The 18,508-nt window shown below is 41.5% G+C and overlaps 1 protein-coding gene across 4 annotated transcripts in view; it reads right to left on the bottom strand.

Annotated features, from left to right (window-relative positions):
- NEDD4 (NEDD4 E3 ubiquitin protein ligase) overlaps window positions 1-13,779 on the bottom strand; it is a 71,261-nt gene extending 57,482 nt beyond the window's left edge. For 3 of the 4 annotated variants that reach the window (XR_011143636.1, XR_011143637.1, XM_068957900.1), the window contains exon 1: window positions 13,679-13,777. Coding sequence is in view for 1 of the 4 variants with exons in the window: in XM_068957901.1 (XP_068814002.1) it covers window positions 13,679-13,723 (45 nt within the window). In the remaining 3 variants the exon portion in view is untranslated. Of the gene's footprint in view, window positions 1-13,678 lie in introns of all 4 variants that reach the window. The other variant, XM_068957901.1, reaches the window with a different exon arrangement.
- Window positions 13,780-18,508: the final 4,729 nt, after the last annotated feature.

Consider the following 18,508-nt stretch of genomic DNA (forward strand, 5'->3'; position numbering starts at 1 on the left):
AATAGCCAACCCGATGCAGCTATTTTCTATGTTGGAAACAGCTCTAAAATTTCAGCAGCAAATTTATTCTACTTTTGCCCCTTTTAAAGTATTATCAGCATTGTAGCCACCTCCAGCGATAAACATAGAACTCAATAAAATCAGAAACATCAGTACAATAGCTTGTTCCTCTTTTTTTTTTTTTTAATTCAGCATTTGATTTTGTTTCTCAGCATTCTAAGGGGGTGGGATTTTCTTTTGAGTTAAGGTGCTTAATCCTACAGGACAGGATAGTTAATCTAGCAGTGTACAACTGTTCCCACCAGCCTTCTTTCCCAAATGCCCCTCAGGAGCAAGAGGGAAACTGGCTGAGTTGTTCTGGCTGTGGCAGTCACCGTTCTCCCCGAGTGGCTTGCAAGGCATTCCTGTCATGCTGGGTATGCACATGCTGTGTGGCCCATGCATAACAATCATCTCCTAGGGACAACAGTAAGTAAAAGCAAGCTGCTACTGCCGCTCCCAGAACAATTCATATAGCACAGGGACTTCTACTAGCTCCCAGCTGTTCCTGGGGGAGAACATCTGGGAGCAGTTTCCATGAGCAGTTCCTACGTTCCCCAGCAGGCAATTCTTAGCTGTCTTTCCCACAGAGTAGGCAAGTTCCTTTGCAGGAGCATGTTCTGTACAGCGTAACAACTTTTAGCGCATACAGGCAGGATCCACTGTTATGAAACAAGGGATGGGTTGCCATATACATCTCATTAGCCATTCAAGTGAGCTGTATTATACACTCAGGCAAAAGTGTCTGGGCAGAGTAAGTTTAGATCTAACAGCATCTCAGCATTTTTAAGAGGGTGGGAAACATCCTATGACTACATGAAAAGGGTATCAAATCTGCAAGAATGGATTAATAATGCAGTAGAGGATTCTCACAGAAAGTAAGAACAAGGAACGCGTACATCTATTTTTAAGTTATAGTACTGAGAGATGCCAGGGTCCCATAAGAAATCTGTGCTTTACAAATAAAGCGTGAGCAAGGTATGTGACTTTTTTTTTTTTTTAATTTAAACAATCTCTCAATTACACATCATTCAAATTACAGCTTCATAGGAGTGACAAGTTACACCAGTGACTGCACTCCTCCTATTTCATAGGCATGCCCTAAAAAATGTGCTGGTATAGATCTGTAGCTTTTTTCTCTTTTTCGGTAGACTGGATTTCAGTTTCATTAAATTTTAAGTGTTTCACATCTGAGAAGTTACTAGTAGATTGTTATTCAAAATATACCAGCTTCATTTTGAATGCACTATATTCATCTTTTGATGTCCCATCTCTTGTCACTAAAAAATACACTACGTTGATTTTAACTGAGTTGACTCAAAAAAAAGAATCACAGAAGGAAGAAGTCAGTAAGTGCTCCCTAATGACAATAGATTTTGGTTCACTAGTTAGTTCTAACAATATAAAACGTAAAACTAAGCAAGCAATTGTGGTTATTACATTCAACCGTTCATAGGCATTGTCCATGTTATTTAGTCAACAGATCAAGAAATTTAAGAAACAAAAAACAGGAAGTCTAGTAACAGAAGTCTGCTTCTTTATACAAACTACCTATAGAACAGTTTAAAGCAAACGTTAAAGAAAATAATTCCACAGCTTAAAAGGTAATTTAAAGCAACTCAAGTTCTAGAAACTGTTACCTAAAACAAGTTTGTTCATATGCAGCATTTAGTAAGTTTAAAGTCAGTATGTTAAGATTTACAAAAAGCCACATTCCAAAGATGATTCAGAATTCAGAGCATCTTAGAAAAGCAAACAAAATTTTCCAAGTTGCTTTAGGGAGCACAAGTGCTTTTAATTTTCCTGAACACTTCACCAGACCAGCATTCTGTATCATTCAATGAAGAAAAACCTCTTAAAAGGGCACAATCTTCAGAGAGCTTTCTCAAAAATAAAGATCTATTCTTTTAACTTTGAATTGCTAGCCTGAAGTTAAAATACATAAACTGTGAAATGACATTTTCATATTTTCAGATTAAGCACTACATGAGGAGACGATAGGATTTGCAACTTTTGATCTAACAAGCATATTAATACATAATATACTGTAAAAGCCATCTCTTCTCGATTACAGAAATAATTCTGTATTAGTGACTTTTGCAGAGTTCATCTAACAGCCAGGAAGAACTGAGTAGATATGCTAGTGTTATGTGGTTCATCTGATCAAGTACCAAATTTAAAAGGAAATAAAGCCCAACAGCTGTGACTATGTCAGAGGAGGAGGACAAAAAATACTGCTTCTTTGGAAAGCAGAAAGCATTGCAGATGAAGGACCGTTTGCAGGCAACAGCTAGTTGGAGACACTTCTGAGGAAAGCTGATCTGATCGAGGTGCTTAAGAGTTAAACAGAAACCAAGAGCAAGCGGTGAAGCACCAGATGTTGTCCCTGGGGCCTTCCTGAATTCCACACATGATTGAAAGTGCCTTCAAAAACTGACATGTAGGAAGCACTCCAAGCAAGTTTGCTTTATTTTACATCTCATCTATAAGCACAGGGCTGCATTCTCTAACTAATACCAATTGGAGAGGTACATAAAGCCAAGTGAGACTACTGCGAGCTGATCATGATGCAAGGACTATTGGATAACAAGGTAAAAGTGAAAACAAACCGCCAAACTAAGAAAAAGTAAATAAACTCTTTCACACGCTCTGTATAATTAGAGGTGATTGCCAGAGCATTAAGATGAACACCTCCAATGTTCACTTATGTGACTAAACAGTCAGTTGGCCGAGATAATTCCAGCCAAATCTCAAGTCTATCTTCTACTGTTACCTCACAGAAAGCAGTCTCCCTGTAAGAAAATCTAATAGCTTGGAAAATAAAGAGCCAACTACAAAACCTGCTCCAGCATTGACCACTAGTAGGTGTCCCAATCTTTCTAAATTCCTAGTCATGCTCCGGCTTTCTGGCACATAACATTAGCACTATGCTTTATGACAGCAATAGAACTGATCAGGTTTAAGGAAAATAAGTATAAAACGATGTTGGCCTCAAACCAGGAAACTCCATTTATTAACATTTCTATAAAAACTGCAAATATCTTTAAAAATCCACCCTTCCCTTACCTTCCAAAATAGTGTCAAATTTCTTTCCTGTCAATTTCACAGCTTCAGCAATATCCAACATCAACGAATTTCACAGACTACTTAAGCTAAAAGTTATCACTTGTGGATTTCCATTCTTGACGAGCATTTCCATATTTCACTCAGTTATCCTTCTACAGTAGGATCGAAGGCCCCAATCACAGCCGTTGTGATCCAGCTGACAGAATCCAGGCCATGAAAATCCCACTGTCCTCTTCTCAGAAAGAAACCAAGAACAGACATGCAGGTATGATATACTGCCCTAAAACGCAAATACCTCTTTTTGCAACTGGGTCTAGTTGCTTAGATCATGAGCTTTTTTCCATCAATGCTCAAGCGTGATGAGAGTAAAGAGACTTGGAGAACCACTTTTGGACACATAAATCGCTCAGAATCAGATATGCCAGAGCATCAAGACAGTCTACACAAGGAGATCGGGGGAACCCCAGAAATAAGATCCATACCCCTCAAATGCTGGTGTTGGGCAATCCCTATTTAACCATTCAGTTTATTTCCTTGAATCACAATACCTCTTTGAATATATATAAATGGCATTTTGTAAGACAGAGTTTCTTTGTGCATGATCTCAGAAAACTAGCAGCCACAAACCTGTGGTTGGCATGCTGTAAGGCATTGCTGAAACAGAATATATTTGTTTGGGGTCAGTGCCAAGCTAATGCAGCTACATGATTTTAGTTAACTCAGCAGAACAATGAAGTGAGCTGACATCTACTTATGAACTGCCATGTAGAAATATCCTTCTATATTAATAGTTTAAAAGTTCTAAATTGTTCACAATTTTTCACTACAGATCTCCTTGAAGCAGAGCAATACCGGAACTGAGGGCTTACCATCAATATATCTGAATACTTTTTTATTCTACACCTTTTTTCAGTTTACTAACCCCCCCCCCTCATGAGACATTTAATATAAACACAGTCAGAAGAAATGCATTACACTAGAATGACCCATTAGTCTACTATCCTGAATATCCTGAAGAGGACACACAGGCTTGCTGACAGGATACAGGTCTGTGGTGTGACCCTATGGCCTTTTCTCCCCATTCAGTGATGACCAGCAAAATTGCTAAGTAACTGCTGCTATGGCTCACAAAATCTGGCCCAAATATACTGATCTCAGGAAGCAATTATCAGCTGAAGAGTTCCAAGAGGGCTTGAATCTAATTTTATGCAGCTGAAGATTACGCGATGCAAGCTCAGTATCAGCCGGGAGACAAAACATTAGAGATTTGACTCTGACTATGTCTGCATCAGATGCGGAGTGTCTGTGAGGGAAATGTAGGAAGACCCTTTGGATGCTCTGGACCTATTCACAACCTTCTCCTTCCTCCTATGGATAATGGATGTACAGGTTTTATTCAAAAATTTAGATGTTTTGATTGCACAGACTACAAAGAACAAAGAATAGAAGACATAACACAAGCTGTCTGTTCTCTTCTACCCTTGTCAGATGACACAGGAGAGCAGAAATTACAGGGACCAAGGACCTCTTCAGTCTTTTGCTCACAGGATTACAGACAAAGGAGAAGGCTCTTTGCCTTCAGTAAGTCTAGGATCCCTCTAATCTGGAGCAACAGTATGCAAAGCCAGCTTAGGCTTGAAGTACCGAAACAGCTTTGCTCTCAGAAGCTAACCACTCACATGCAGTCATTCCCAGAACCAGGTTCTCTCACATAGCTGTAGTACCACCAGCAAGCAAACTTCAGCCACAATCAAGCAGATTCAGCTGAGGAGTGTAAATTGCGCAGAAGAAAAAGCACCGGGCTACCTTTGCCGATTTCAGCTGTGTTACATCATTTTAACATTCTGCACAGTACACCACATTTGTAATTGCAATGGTCTCTCTGAAACAGTTGTGCCCTGTGTATCGCTAGGATCTCCCTGTAACAGCTCGTCTTCTCCCCAAGCTAGTTTCCTCTACTGTGTAAAGATTCAACCTATTATTCGACAAGCTGCATGTGGCACTATACACTTATCTGAGATCTGAGGGCATGCTGTCACTGAAAGGAAGCCGTGTTCCTCACTCACCTGCTCCCAGACCATGGTCTCATCATATCAAACCCATCCGTGAACTGACTCAGTTTGCTAATCTAAGACCACCAAGTACCTCATTCTGCATTCTAATGAAGTCCAAATAGTACTGAGGGCTTATATCAATTAGTCTGCTCCTAATAAAGTCAGGGGTAAATTATTTTTAGGCGCTATATAACATTTGACGCTATATAACTATTTCAAGATGGGGGCAGGGAAGGACAGGAAAAAGACTACCACATATTACAGAAACTGAACCCTTCAAAAAAGGCTTGGCCTGATTAAATTAGATAAGACTTCCTGTATAGAGTTGAACCAGCAGGTCAGCTGCCTTATTATGAACTTCCAGGTTTCATATTATTCTATTGTTAAGCATATTAGTACATTTTTAAGTACATTTAAAACTTGTCAAAATAGTTATCTTCACAATTTGTAACAATGAATCTGATTACTAACAGATATCATGCAACAAAAAAGAACTAAAATAGAAGGTTTCTTAGTTGATATACGTAGACAATCAGATAACTTAAAAGCTACAAATCAATGTGTGGCAGCATTTGATACTTTGAAATGGTAGGCAGGCAGAAATAGTTTTCAGACACGACTATGAAAATAGATGTCAAATGTCAAACATTTAAAATTTGTTGCCTACAAAGCAAAGCAAGATTCAAACTAATGAAGAAAAAAAGTGATATTTCCAAGAGTGGGTAATGTTTTATTTTCACAGAAATCACTGAGAATCTACATAGATTCAGTGACTATACAGTAAGGTAAGAAGTTCTTGGATATGTTCATTTTTGGCGTGTTTGGAGACAAGGTTCATGCTTTTAAGTTTAAAACGTGCTTACAACTTTATCTGACTAGAATGATCTTCCCTAGGTTACTGCTGTTTGTAGTCAATGACTAGAAAGGACAGGTATTAACACTGTTGTTCTTCCCCACCCCGTTCTTCCCTCTTCTGTAATTCATATGGCCAAAATTCCCTACTTAATGCTAAATTAATTCCCTACTTAATGCTAAAGATAGTTGGGAGAGTGACTGACAGAGTCAGCACTTATTTTAGTGGTGGAAGCCCAGGATACAGCAGAAGACTATGAAAGGCATATACAGAAAGGAAGGGTGAGAAAGGAGCAAATTAAGAAATGCTCATATTGTGATGAATAAAGCACAAGGTACTGACTAACCCAGATAATGATGATGAAGTGTGATCTTTGTCTAAGTCCAAAGCAACAGGTAAATCCCAGTGGTAGGATGTGGGGGTGCTCCAAGTGCTTAGCCAGTTCCATAAACTGCAAAATACAGGATGTCCCACATAAAGTGAATCTGATAAGATTCACAACGAGGCTACAAGAAGAGTTGTAACCTTACAAGTTTTAGCTGCTGCCTAGAACTCAGTCAGGAAAAGAAATTCTGTATTTTCCATTTTATGCACTGAATATGACAGTGTTACACCAGCAAGGGATATTTCCCTTTGCCAATCATTAATACAATGTCTGCAACACCCAATATTTCAGCCATGAATATTACACTACAAACTGTCCTTTGCTTCAAGCTGTTAGTAAAACAAAAACTGTGATATGTTATTAATTAATCCAGTGGCTATAAAGGCTCTTTCTGATGCTAATATAAATGCTTCAAGTCCCAACAACTTCACACCAGTTTTCAATGAGTTCATCTGTTCCTCAGATTGAACAATAATTCGAGGAACATTCTGAACCTCCAACAGGTGACTGATTTGAGTCAGACTCTGATAAACAATTAATTACTATACAGAAAGAGCAAATAGACATGCTTAAGATGCATGTAAAATTCATGTAAATTAAAATAATTTATAGCAGTAAGTTAGAAAGGCCTTTTGTGTAGAAGGAGCCTTCTAGTGTAGGAGTCTTCAGAGTACATATTAGATTAGCATATAAAAAGTTAATCCTGTTTCCACATTTTATCTTCCGGTCAAGTTTTTGGTTCTGCTTCTTCAATACCTCTCTACAGAAAAGATTAACACAGAACGTAAGGGACCACCACAAACAGAATGGTTAATTTACTGTAAAACATAAAACTGATGTCTGCTGGACTGCTAGAGAGCTTTTGAGGAAGCCAACGTAAAAACGCCTGGTTAGTCTTATACAGAGTACACTTCGCAGTAAACAACTGCTCTAGACAATAACATCCTGTTATTCTTTTGTCCTAATTAGATAGGTCAAGAATCAGCTACCACTAAACCTAGCCAAGAAAACAGCACCAAAAAACTATCGAACAGTTCGGCAGCATCACCTTTAATACATAATTTCCAATGTTACTAGAATCTTTAAGGTTTTCATAAGTTTCATACCATGTCTGCATACAGCATAAAGATGAAAAGCAAATAGAAAATACTAATTTGGGCATGCGTAGATATGGCAAGTTGAAAGAAAGGCACCCAATAGTTTGCAAGTTCTCAACTGATACCAACAGATAGCATGGCTCAGTGAAAGAGCAGAAAGAGGAAGGGCTGTAAGGGCTGTTCAACAGTCCACAGGTTATCTATATCCCAGAGGCATTCAGGCTACTGAGGTCTGAGGGCCAGAAAGTCAGTAGAGTGGAAGGAAGGGAAAAAAAAGGTAATCAACTAGTATACAGTGTTCTGCAGTGCAGATCTACCCAGACTGCTGACATCACTTAAAAAACAGCTATAAAGTGCAAGAAAAGTTAGGACACTTATGGGTAGAAGTGCACTAAAGTCAGGATCCCATTAGAGAATAAGTATTAGCATGAAAGATATATACCATGAATTTATGGTTTTTTTATAGTATGCCCCTCAAATCAGTAAAAGATTTCACTCAGCGCACTCAGTTTCATCCTATTAGTAGCTTGTATTTCTAGCAAAGACTGCTGATTTAAAATAGACATCATTAGACAGAAGGCTCTGAAGCCTAAGAGCATTTGGGAAGTACTGCTGACAACTATTTACAGCTCAGGTGAACACACAGTTGAATTGAATGGACAGCTTTTTGCTTCTCTTGATTCTAGCAGCTAACATTGTTGTGTGTTTTATAAATAAAAAACTCACACTTTAGTAAGCTTCCTAGTCTGTATCTCCCATCCAAGAGCACGTTGCTCATTTCAAACCTGAATGAAGCTCTTTTCTACCTTAAGATCCTTAGTAACTATAAAAATATGACTGTTTCACACTGAAAACAAACTCCTAATATTTACTCGAGTGATAAACAGTCTGTTCATCTCAAATAAAGGTTTCAGAGAATGAATGGTTAGAGATTTGACTCTTCCATTATCTCCACTGAGGTGAGCACAGAATATTCTCTCTTAAGCGGTTCAGAAGGAAATAGCTGATAGTCTTTATCTAATCTAACTTTATAAAATAGTATTTAATAACAGATCTCGTTCATCTATTACTGAGAAAGTGGTACTAAGAACATTTAATAAAATTCTTCTTTTTTTTCTATAAAGTAGAATTAGAAGATCACGCTAAGAGCACTTCTATATGCTACACTCAGCTTGAGCAGCTCCAACATGAGATATACAAAGCTGACAGTTAGCACGAGGAACAGGCTCCACAATGCTACTGTTAAAACTTAATGTCTCATTTGAAAGACTGCTTTTCCCACAGAATGGTGAGCCTTAACTAAAGGAAAATAGTTACTGTAATATTCAGGTCTTGCAAGTTAGGCAGACTTGTAACGTGTTAGGTAACCTCTCAGTAATATTAATTAGCATCACCAGTTTCTTTTGCTAGGAAGTGGGAAGGAAACTCTGCCGTCTTGAGCATTCCTTCTCAGTCCGCAGGACATTGCTCTCCCCTTCCTACAGCAACAACAGAGGTGAAGCCTCTTTCTCTGGGGAAATTCTCTCAAGACAAGCAGGGCAGCTTTTAGCTTCAGGAAGATTCCTATTACAGAGCTACACTAAATAATCTTGTAAATAGAGCCCTTAACCTCCATCTGTCAGTTGCAGTTCAATCTCACAAACCCATGAAATAAACTTGAAGTTAGTTGTACCACAGCAGCATTTTCTATTCACATATAAGGCAGCCTCATTCTTCAGGAAACGCCTGATGTTGCTAGAAGCTGCATTTAACACCTCTGTTTAACTGTAAGTTAAGGAAAAGACTCAAGAAGACAAGAGTCCCCTAATGGATTTATCCACTTGTCAACAGAATCTTAAGGTACTTTTTCAACTCCTCCACACATGCAACACAATATCCATACCAGTCACAGACAGTTCATCGGCACAAAGGACAGTTTTTTCAAAAAAAAAAAAAAAAAAAAACTACATAAGACTACCTGGCTTTCTGGAAGTCACCAGTCCTATACTAATTGTTTAAAAAAAAAAAAAAACCCACACACACACACCATACCAAGCATCACTACTTCCACAAGTACCTAAAATATTCTGAATACACCGCATTTCTGTGAACTTTGTTCCCACTTCCAAAGGGAGAGTTCTTCACAGCCCAGAATAACTTCCGAGTACCTCTAAAGCAGGGAAGCATGCATGCCCCTTTTTTCTTTCTCATTGCCCCATACAAGAACAGAGTCAGAGCGAATAGACATTTAGCACAGGAAAGTGCTGGGCAGGCCACAGAGTTTGAAGAGAAACAGACGCACAGGGCTGCCTCAAGCTGAAGCAGGAAGGAGCCGAACAGAATTACCGTTCTCATCAGAAGCAGCCCAGAGGAAGACCAGTTCATGCCAGTGTCAGAAGTAATCATCGAAAAATTTCCAATCATCAGCATCCTCTCTGATATACAGTGCTACAAGAGAGGTTGTGGGAAAGGGGAAGAAGAGAAGGACATATCCAAGACATTCAGCTTACCAGCAGCAACTCAGTCATAAACTACACGGTCCCGTAGTATATCCTAAAGGAATATAAGAATATGTCTAAAAATCTCCAGAATAAAATGGCATATGTTTATAAGAGATCTTACGTGACCTGCAGAAAACAAGATCACTAGTTTTATGGAGGACACCTCTGCAGTGATTGTAAAATCACAAATGGCAAATACACAGGAAGTGTATTTTTGTCTACAAGAAGTTCCTATTACTAGTTTGATCCCTGAAACACATTATAAATAGATCAAAAAAGCCAGCTAACTTAACATTATACTATATAGGCAATATAAATAGAGCTGAGCAAAAAAAAAAAAAAAAAAAAGTCCTTAATTCAGGCTGGGAATATAACAGCTTTGGTGTATATATAAAGTTTTAAACTAAACTGACTATGAAACACATACACAGAGAGAAGCAGTGTCATTTTATCAAGTTCCATTCCAAAGACCTACAGTAGAAAGCATGTATTTTGAATAGAAAACAAACAGTTCATCATTCAAGACAGTTCTATAACACTGATATTTTTAATCTAGCAAAACAATGAAAAAATAGATTTCTCCCGGAACGAAAGAAATAACAGAGCATTAGCTGATAGAGCAGTTATTTTTCCTTCAATTTTTAGAGGATTATTTCATTACTGCTCTTACAAAACGCTGCATTTATTACAGCGGCCAATTGCTGTAGACACTAACTCAGAATGACTGTGTCAGAAAATGCTTGTTCAAAATGTTTAACCTTACCAAAAATCTAAACCTGAACAAGCTGAAAGTTTTGCATTCGGAAGTCTCTCAGCCAAAAAATCTTTAGCTGAGGACACCCTACCTCACAAGCACATTTAAGAACATCAGCAAAATCAGCGCTACTTTCACAAAGAAAAGCAGCAGTTGCATCCATCAACTTCTACAAATATGAACCAACACTTGGAACTATATCCAAAGGCAGACATATACTTGTATGCAATAACAGGAACAGTTACCCACTTCACAGGTCAAGACAAAGTCTGCAGCAGTTAATGCTCCCAACTGATTTTTTTTCAAGTGGCCTCAAGCAAAGTGCACGGAGAGAAAGTCTGACCTGAAGGTGGGAAACGCACTTTAAAGTGTTTCTTTCCTTTTCAAGGCAAGGTAAATGAGAGGAGAAAAATTAATCTTAAAAATCTTTGTAAAAGCTCTTTATTTTCCTGGATTGAGAAAGGAGTAATCTCTTTTGTCTTTTTTCTATATACTATTCCTGCAATGTAGAATAGTTTACAATAAAAACAGATTTTAGACACTTGATTAGTATTCAGTCTTGTTCTTCGATATAACTTCGTCAAAAAAAGCCGAACGGTACCAGGAATTGTGATCACTGGGCAACTATAATTTTGTTCCTACTGCATATTTATTTTAGCCTGCTACTGCGTATTTCATCTTGCCAGAACCTTTGATACAACCATAGGTCACACTTTCTAAGAGACAACAACTGTTGTTTACTAAGGAAACAAACCAGGTAGTATTCAACAAGCAACTATTCTGTATCTTCTTCTCTCTTCTTCTTTCAGCATGTGATCCCAGACCTTGTTTTGCACATACTGTTAAGACCCCATTCTGAATACAAAATTATTAATTCTCCTCATGGGCTGCTTTTCTAGTGCTCACTCTTTCAACATCCAAGTGAGCCACAAAAGTCCTACTGGTGACAGAATGGTATTATATCCATTTTATAGAATAAAAACTGAACCGGAAAAATTAAGACCAATTGCATTTGCTACAATTTGGCACTGAAATTCAGATACCTAAACACAGCATACACAATATCCAGCTGTATACACCGTGCCCTAAGCTACAGCTTCCTTCTGACCCCAGCCTCTTTGCCAACATTTTCATTGTGCCAGCAACATGATATTAACAGCCCCGTACTAAGGGTCTGAATGACTAATACACCATTAAGCAAGCTATCAGGGATAAATTCTGGAAGGGGGGGAGGGGGGGTGGAAGTCTCCAATGCTGCATTCAGCTGCCTCAACAATTAGACCAAGCCCTCCAGAGGTAAGCAGACAACTTCAAACCATATCCCAAGCAAACCTCTCTCGTGGAATGGGTCAAACAGCAGCCCCGCGGGAAAAGCAGGGTCCAGACATAAACTATGGAAAGGCTGCAGATCAAGGTGCAGGTGTACTGGTGTGGAGAAGGAGTTTACAGACAGCTCCTTGATACTACTTCTTTCTTTTCTGTATGGTTTGGTTTTCTAATTCTGTGTCTTTACTGTAATTCTGTGAAGGCAATTTTGCAGATTTAAACTCTGGGAAGAAAAAAAAGAAGAGAATCCAGGGAGATAGGAACTCTAGTTTTAATTCTAGCACCCTAGTCCAAAGCAGCTGGCAGCAGATTTTCTATAACCCAAAGACTATCCATTTTATCATTTGTGCACGTATAGTCATACACTGAAACTATGAAGAAAACCGCACATGTTCTTTAAGTGTTTATCAATATACAGCAACTGAATATCAAAGTCTCTGATGGTAAACAAACTGTGTTTTAAAAAACTGTAACTTGAGAAAGTGTGGCTAAGCTTTTAAGTTGTGGAAATAGTTAAATATGAAAGAATCGTTACATACAACTTTCTTTCCTCCCCCTCCCTCCAAAGACTTCATGTTCCAAAGGATGTAGGAAAAGTAGAATTGTTCAATTGTGAGCCGATTTCAAAATTTCTTCCCCACAGCAGGCAGGCTAAGCAACAATTAAGCTGGCTGAAATTTAATAAAATAAATTAAAATACAGAGCCTGAGGCATGGAATATTTCAGTCCAAGTGGATAGCCTCAGAAAGTTGCAAGCAACTGAAAACAGGATCTTCCAATGGAAGTGCTGGACAGCCCTAACAGCATGTTGGGCTAATTTTCTAGGAGAGTTCCTACCCCACTGAAGTTTTTAAGAAGAAAAATTAACTTATTAGAGCTTTTTGGTTACTTCTGGAGAAGTAATACACCAATTACAGCTAACAGACTTCAGGAAGACGTTAGCCTTCTGTCAGGCTAACAGACTAGGAAGAGTATTTCAAAGTTAAAAGAACAAAACAACCCTGCTAAGCCCGCAACAAAGGCGCGTTGACAGAGAGAACATCACCGAGGGACACAGAAAGAGCCGATCGAAGACAATCTTGGTGAAACGCCCTGCTGGCTCGAAAACAACAGTACCGACATGTCGCCCAGGTCACCGCACAGCTGTCTGAGGGAAAGCGCTGCGACTGAAGGGGGGAGCGGAAGGGGACAGGCCGCCCCCCCCCCCCCAACGCAGGTAACGCTCAGAACGAGCGGGCGCTGCTGGCCGAGGCCCGCGCCGCCCGCGCCCCGCTGCCTCCCCCGCGGCCGCCCCGCCCGCGCCACCCCAACCGCTCAGACAGCGGCTCCGACGCGGCCGGAAACAAAGGCTCGATCCGCCAGCGCTCCTCGCCCGCCCGGCGCGGTACCGACCGGGTCACCGCGCCCGCCCGCCCGGCGGAGGGGGCGGCACGGCGCTGCGGCAGCCTGCGCAGGGCCGCGCTGCCGCCCCGGCTCCGCGAGCGAGGCGGCGGCGGCGGGACCTGCCGGGCTCCGCTCCGCCGGGCCGGGCCGGGCCGGGCCGGGCCCACCCCGCGGGGAAGCCGCCGCCCGCCTTCCGGCGCGACGGGACGCGGGGAGAGCGGGGCGGCCCCGCCAGGCTCACCTCCTCGCCGGGCAGCCCGAACACCTCGACGGGAGAAGCCGCCATGACCGCGCCGGCGAGCCGAGCCCGCGCCCTCCCCGCCGCCGCCGCCGCCCCGCCCCGCCCCCTCCCCTGGCTTCGCCGCAGCGCGCGCGCCCTCCCCCGCCCTGATTGGCGGGAACCCCCCGCGCCGCGCCCACCCCCCGGGAGGCGGGCGCGCCTCCTGATTGGCGCCCGCTCCGCGGCCCACCCGGAGACGCGCGCCGGGCGGGGGGGCGCGCGCGGGCCCGCCCCGCCTCAGGGCCCGCCCGCCCGCCGCGACGGGCCTCTGCCCGCCCCGACGGGAGGAGGGTCCTGAGGCGGGGCCGAGCCTCCCCTGCCCCGCTCGAGCAGCTCGTCTGAGCTAACAAGAGATGAACGAAAGAAATCATCAGGGATTTTTCTTTTCTTTCCTTTTCTTTTTTTAAAAAGGTCTGCCTAACCCTGCTGTTTAGATCGTTGGTGTCTTTCCTGCACCTCTGAAGGCCAGGGGCTTCTCCTCAAGCCTCGAGGGTCCCTGCCTAACCACTTCATGTCCAGAGTGCCTTGGGGATCACAGAACTCGGTAAAAACTGGCAGAAGGAAAAGTAAGATTCATTGACATGAAGAAAAGCCTTTCCAGCCGGGCTGAGATGGTGTTGCCTTGCGAGGGCACTCAGCGGAGGAAGGAAGTTGCACATTGTGTAAGGAGCTGACCTGATGTAACAGCCAAGCCAGGAGAGCCTGAGAACACCAGAGGAGGAAAAGGGATAGCTTGCAAAAGCCTAGTTTGGAATCAATGTAACAGTGTCATAAAGACTTTCCTTTTTCTCAAAAAAAAAAAATCTCAAACTTACAAGCAACAGCAGCGTGTTGATGAGGGAGCATGTTAGCATTTCTGGTGAACGTCTGAGGTCATCCTCAAATTACCATTCAGTGGTGTTTCTGAGCAGTCTTTCTTTATATACATTCCCGTTTAAAGGGTCTAGTTCTGTGATATTTTTGCACGTGGTCTGAATTCATCCTGCCTTTCACAGTGCCCTGTGAATCACACAGGATTCCCTGCCCACTGGCCTTCCCCACCAGCAGAGGACAACTGGAAGAGCTGGGCTAGGAAAACTAAATAAAGCAGGGTGCTTTAGTCTGAGCTCTGTAGTTGTAAATGTTCGTACAAGCCTGAGCTAAGCTTCTCTGTGTACTGAGCAGGCTGTGAGCTAGAAAGCAGAGCTTCATTTCAGGAAGAACACATGGAAAACCATGTATGTAGCTAAGGGTGGGCAAACATAGCAGCACCTGTGCTGGCAGAAAATGAATTTCTTTCATCAGCTTTGAGCCCATCCAACCTGGCCCCTCACAAATCTACTTCTCTCATCAGATGATGAAAAACTTCTGCCCTTACCAAAACAAACACAGGCCCAGGCTCCTCTCTCTGAGCTATGCCCCTAGCAGACTGCAAAACATGCAGGTAGCTAACACGTTCCCGCCAGGGCTTGGGCAAGCCTGTGGTAGTTATCAATCACACATGTTTACACTCTCCTCCCAGGGCTAGCTGGAGGCTCTGAGAAAAAGCAGTCTCAGCAACAGGGCTAGACCACCCAAGACACTTGTTCTCTGACCAGTGAACCTGTACTCTCAATTGCTTGGAGCCTGACTGCTGTTTCATGTTATGGGAAAGGATCAGCCCTCAGGAGCTCACTGACAAGGTTGTGCAGGGTTTATATCCCATTCTCCAGGTCCATCATTTTGAGGTCTGTGGACAGAAAGCTTACAGCTCTAGCTGGTTAGCTCCAGATGATATGTGGTCATTGACCCTGGTGGTCAGTGATGCCTCATATGGTCTGTTTAAACCTTAGCTAAGGTAACTTTCAGGAAACTATGCATTTCATGCATCATTTACATTCTGCAAAACCTTAGTTCACCAACCATCAACAGAAAGTTGGTCATCTTCTTTAATGGATCTTGCTGCTCCTTGCTTCCAGCTTTTTCTCATCTGTTCACTTACAGGGTGGGTTCTGCAGCCGTCAGTTGTCTTTGCAGTCTTTCAGTTCTCGCCACGGAAGTGATAACAGAAAACAGCTTTCCGTATAGCTGGAGGAGGAGCTCTAGTCGCCCCATCTTCAGCTTCTATGTGAGTATCTGTCTGAGTCTATAATGTAGAGGGGATTAGCCTCTAGTTTAAGTTTTTGCTCCTCCAGTAGTCTGCTCAGCCTGGACTGTAGCCTATTGCTGCAGCATACACTGCTGGTTCCAGTAGAGTCTGGACCATCCATATTAATTTTTGCATTTGTACTTGCTTGTCTTTTGCTTCTTCTTCTTCTTCTTTTTTTTTTTTTTCCCTTTAATTACTGGTAAGAATTGCTGTGGACAGATCACAAGGGTCTGGACTGTGGACACACTGTTGTCTAGAAAGAGAGTTCTGTTGGTGAGACAGACTGATAGCTCCTAACATACATTTTGTCTCTGTGAAAAAGTACAGTTTTTTCTAATAATTGAGACTGAACTCTGCTGACAGAGACGGTAGCCAGTCCCAGGGATTCTCTCTATATATCCTATTTTCAAACTTTCTCACCTGATGTCGACAGCTTGTTATACCAGAAGAGACTAGCTGAGTCCTTGACCATTCTCAGGCTACTTATACAGCGGAGACTGGAAGGCAAGAGTAGTATATAACGGTGCCTTTTGTAGAGCTATCTGGGATTCTTTCTTGTAAGAGCTTCCTTCAGATAACTGACTCGATGGGCCCATGGCAGATCGATTGGTTCCATAAGCCTTAAACAAGGACTCTGCCTATCGGCCTTGCCAATGAATAGTCTAGATCCACCTTCCCTAACTGTGTTCTCTGCTGCACAGGATCTTTTTTAAGGCAACTTCTTTCATTAAGTAGTTCTGGGCAAGGTAAACATGCCTCCAAAGACAGAGCAAAACTATTCAAAAAGGACACTTCTATTACAACATAAACGCTTGTTTACTTGATAACATTACTCAGTAGACTTCCTAACTTCAGAAAAGGTGCTGTGTAGATTTCCCATGTTTTCCTAACGGATTGATAACCAGACATGCTGGTACCTTGGCCTGTTCTCCTCTCACCAGTTTACCAGTTATGAAAGGGCTAGTACCAGCCAGTGAGTATAGATCTGTTTTTGCCAGCATCAGTTCATCCATGTTCCAGAAATGAGTGTAGGGTATAACGTATGAAAAATCAGGTGAGTGCACTTAGACTGGTGAAAAACAGGCAATGTGGCCTTCAGGCAAGAGACAATAGTGTCGTAGTCGTGATAGTCAATGAATACGAACAAGGTAAATTCATATGGAGAAACAGTACCTTTTATTAGACCAACTGATAAAGTTTGGAAAAAAGACCCAGATAAGCTTTTGGGTAAATTCAAAAGAAACAGTCCCCTTCCTTCTCTGGGTCAAACCTCTAGACCTCTAACATTTTCTCTCTAAGTCTTGTTCACTTAGCCCTGCCTAAAGCACTCTTTCCCACCGCTAATTTAGAGGTATCGCCAAATTTAAGCAGGAAGGCTCCTGGGTGAATGCCAAGCAAAGATAATCTGCCTAAGTTGCAGCAGGCACAATTTCTTGGACCAGTTACTTTGTAAAGCACTCTTGTTGCTGTAATTGAGCCTAACGTTGATTAGTAAATTGTTCTTACAGCTTGCAAGAAAAACACATGGATTTGCTGCTGTTAAGCATGAATACGTGATTTTGCAGTGCTGCATCTTGCACTATGTCGTTAGTGTGCACAAACCCAGCCAGAGAGAAAGTATCAGACCCTGGAGGGCTGTTTCATCTGAATATACCCAACAGCTTGTTTTTTTGTTTTCCAAATTACATTAGTTAATCCAGTAAATAATGTTATTTTATTTCTCCATATAAATCTTCTACTACAACACTACTGTCATTTGCCTGAACTCTCCATTGTCCGTTTTTCTGAGGTTTAAGGCTCAGCTTTTCTGTACACTGGAAGTCTATGAGAAGAAGCGCTCTCAAGCAGCTTGAAGCTCCATTTAACAAGGATTTTGTTTGTGAAGATTTTACTAGCACAATAAAAGTAATTGGGCTTTTTTGTAAGCCATCAACACTCAAACATTAATTTCTGAGTAAGGCATCATTTCCAAAACTGCTGAATTTTAAACAGGATATTAGCCTACTCCATTTGTGATATTAAATTTTTAAAGGAGCAGATTGCAATACTGCCCCAAATTACTTCCCACTGATTTATTTTTGTGTGGAAAGACCACTGACTGTCCAGAGCAGGAGCAACAATACAGCCAAATCTCAAATCCATAGCTAGTCATCTGCTATCAGTAAGGCTTGTGTTTCCCATCTTGTTATGCAAAGGCATGCACACACTGAGAAAAGGTCTACATGCATTTTCAATGGGATCGAGAATTGTCTTCAGTAGCTCAGCAAGCCATCTAGCAGTTCACGCAAAATACAGTTTTAAGTTAAAATACTTCTCTTGTATCTAAAAATAGGGGAAAAATAAACTACAGCCTGTTTGTTAAGTATACATTCAGTTCTTACATAAGATACGTATCTTCAGCCTTTAATATTTTATAGTCTTTTGTAGTTACAGACTAATAGCAGAAGATATTTCTTCTGAGAGATCTTCTTTCTGCAAATAAATAATTTTCAGCTGGACAGAAAAACCTGCATTTGGATCGTTTGTGCGCAATGGAACGCTTTCTCCTACATCAAGACCATTAAAAACAAATGAATATTTAATCATCTCATTACTCTATCCCAGTAGCGAGTTCTCATCCCGTAGCAAATAAATTTGCCTTCTATTACTGTCTGAATTAACCTTCATTCACATGAAAGGCTGAA

The sequence above is a fragment of the Struthio camelus genome, chromosome 12 (genome assembly GCF_040807025.1).
Source record: "Struthio camelus isolate bStrCam1 chromosome 12, bStrCam1.hap1, whole genome shotgun sequence".
Taxonomy (NCBI): domain Eukaryota; kingdom Metazoa; phylum Chordata; class Aves; order Struthioniformes; family Struthionidae; genus Struthio; species Struthio camelus.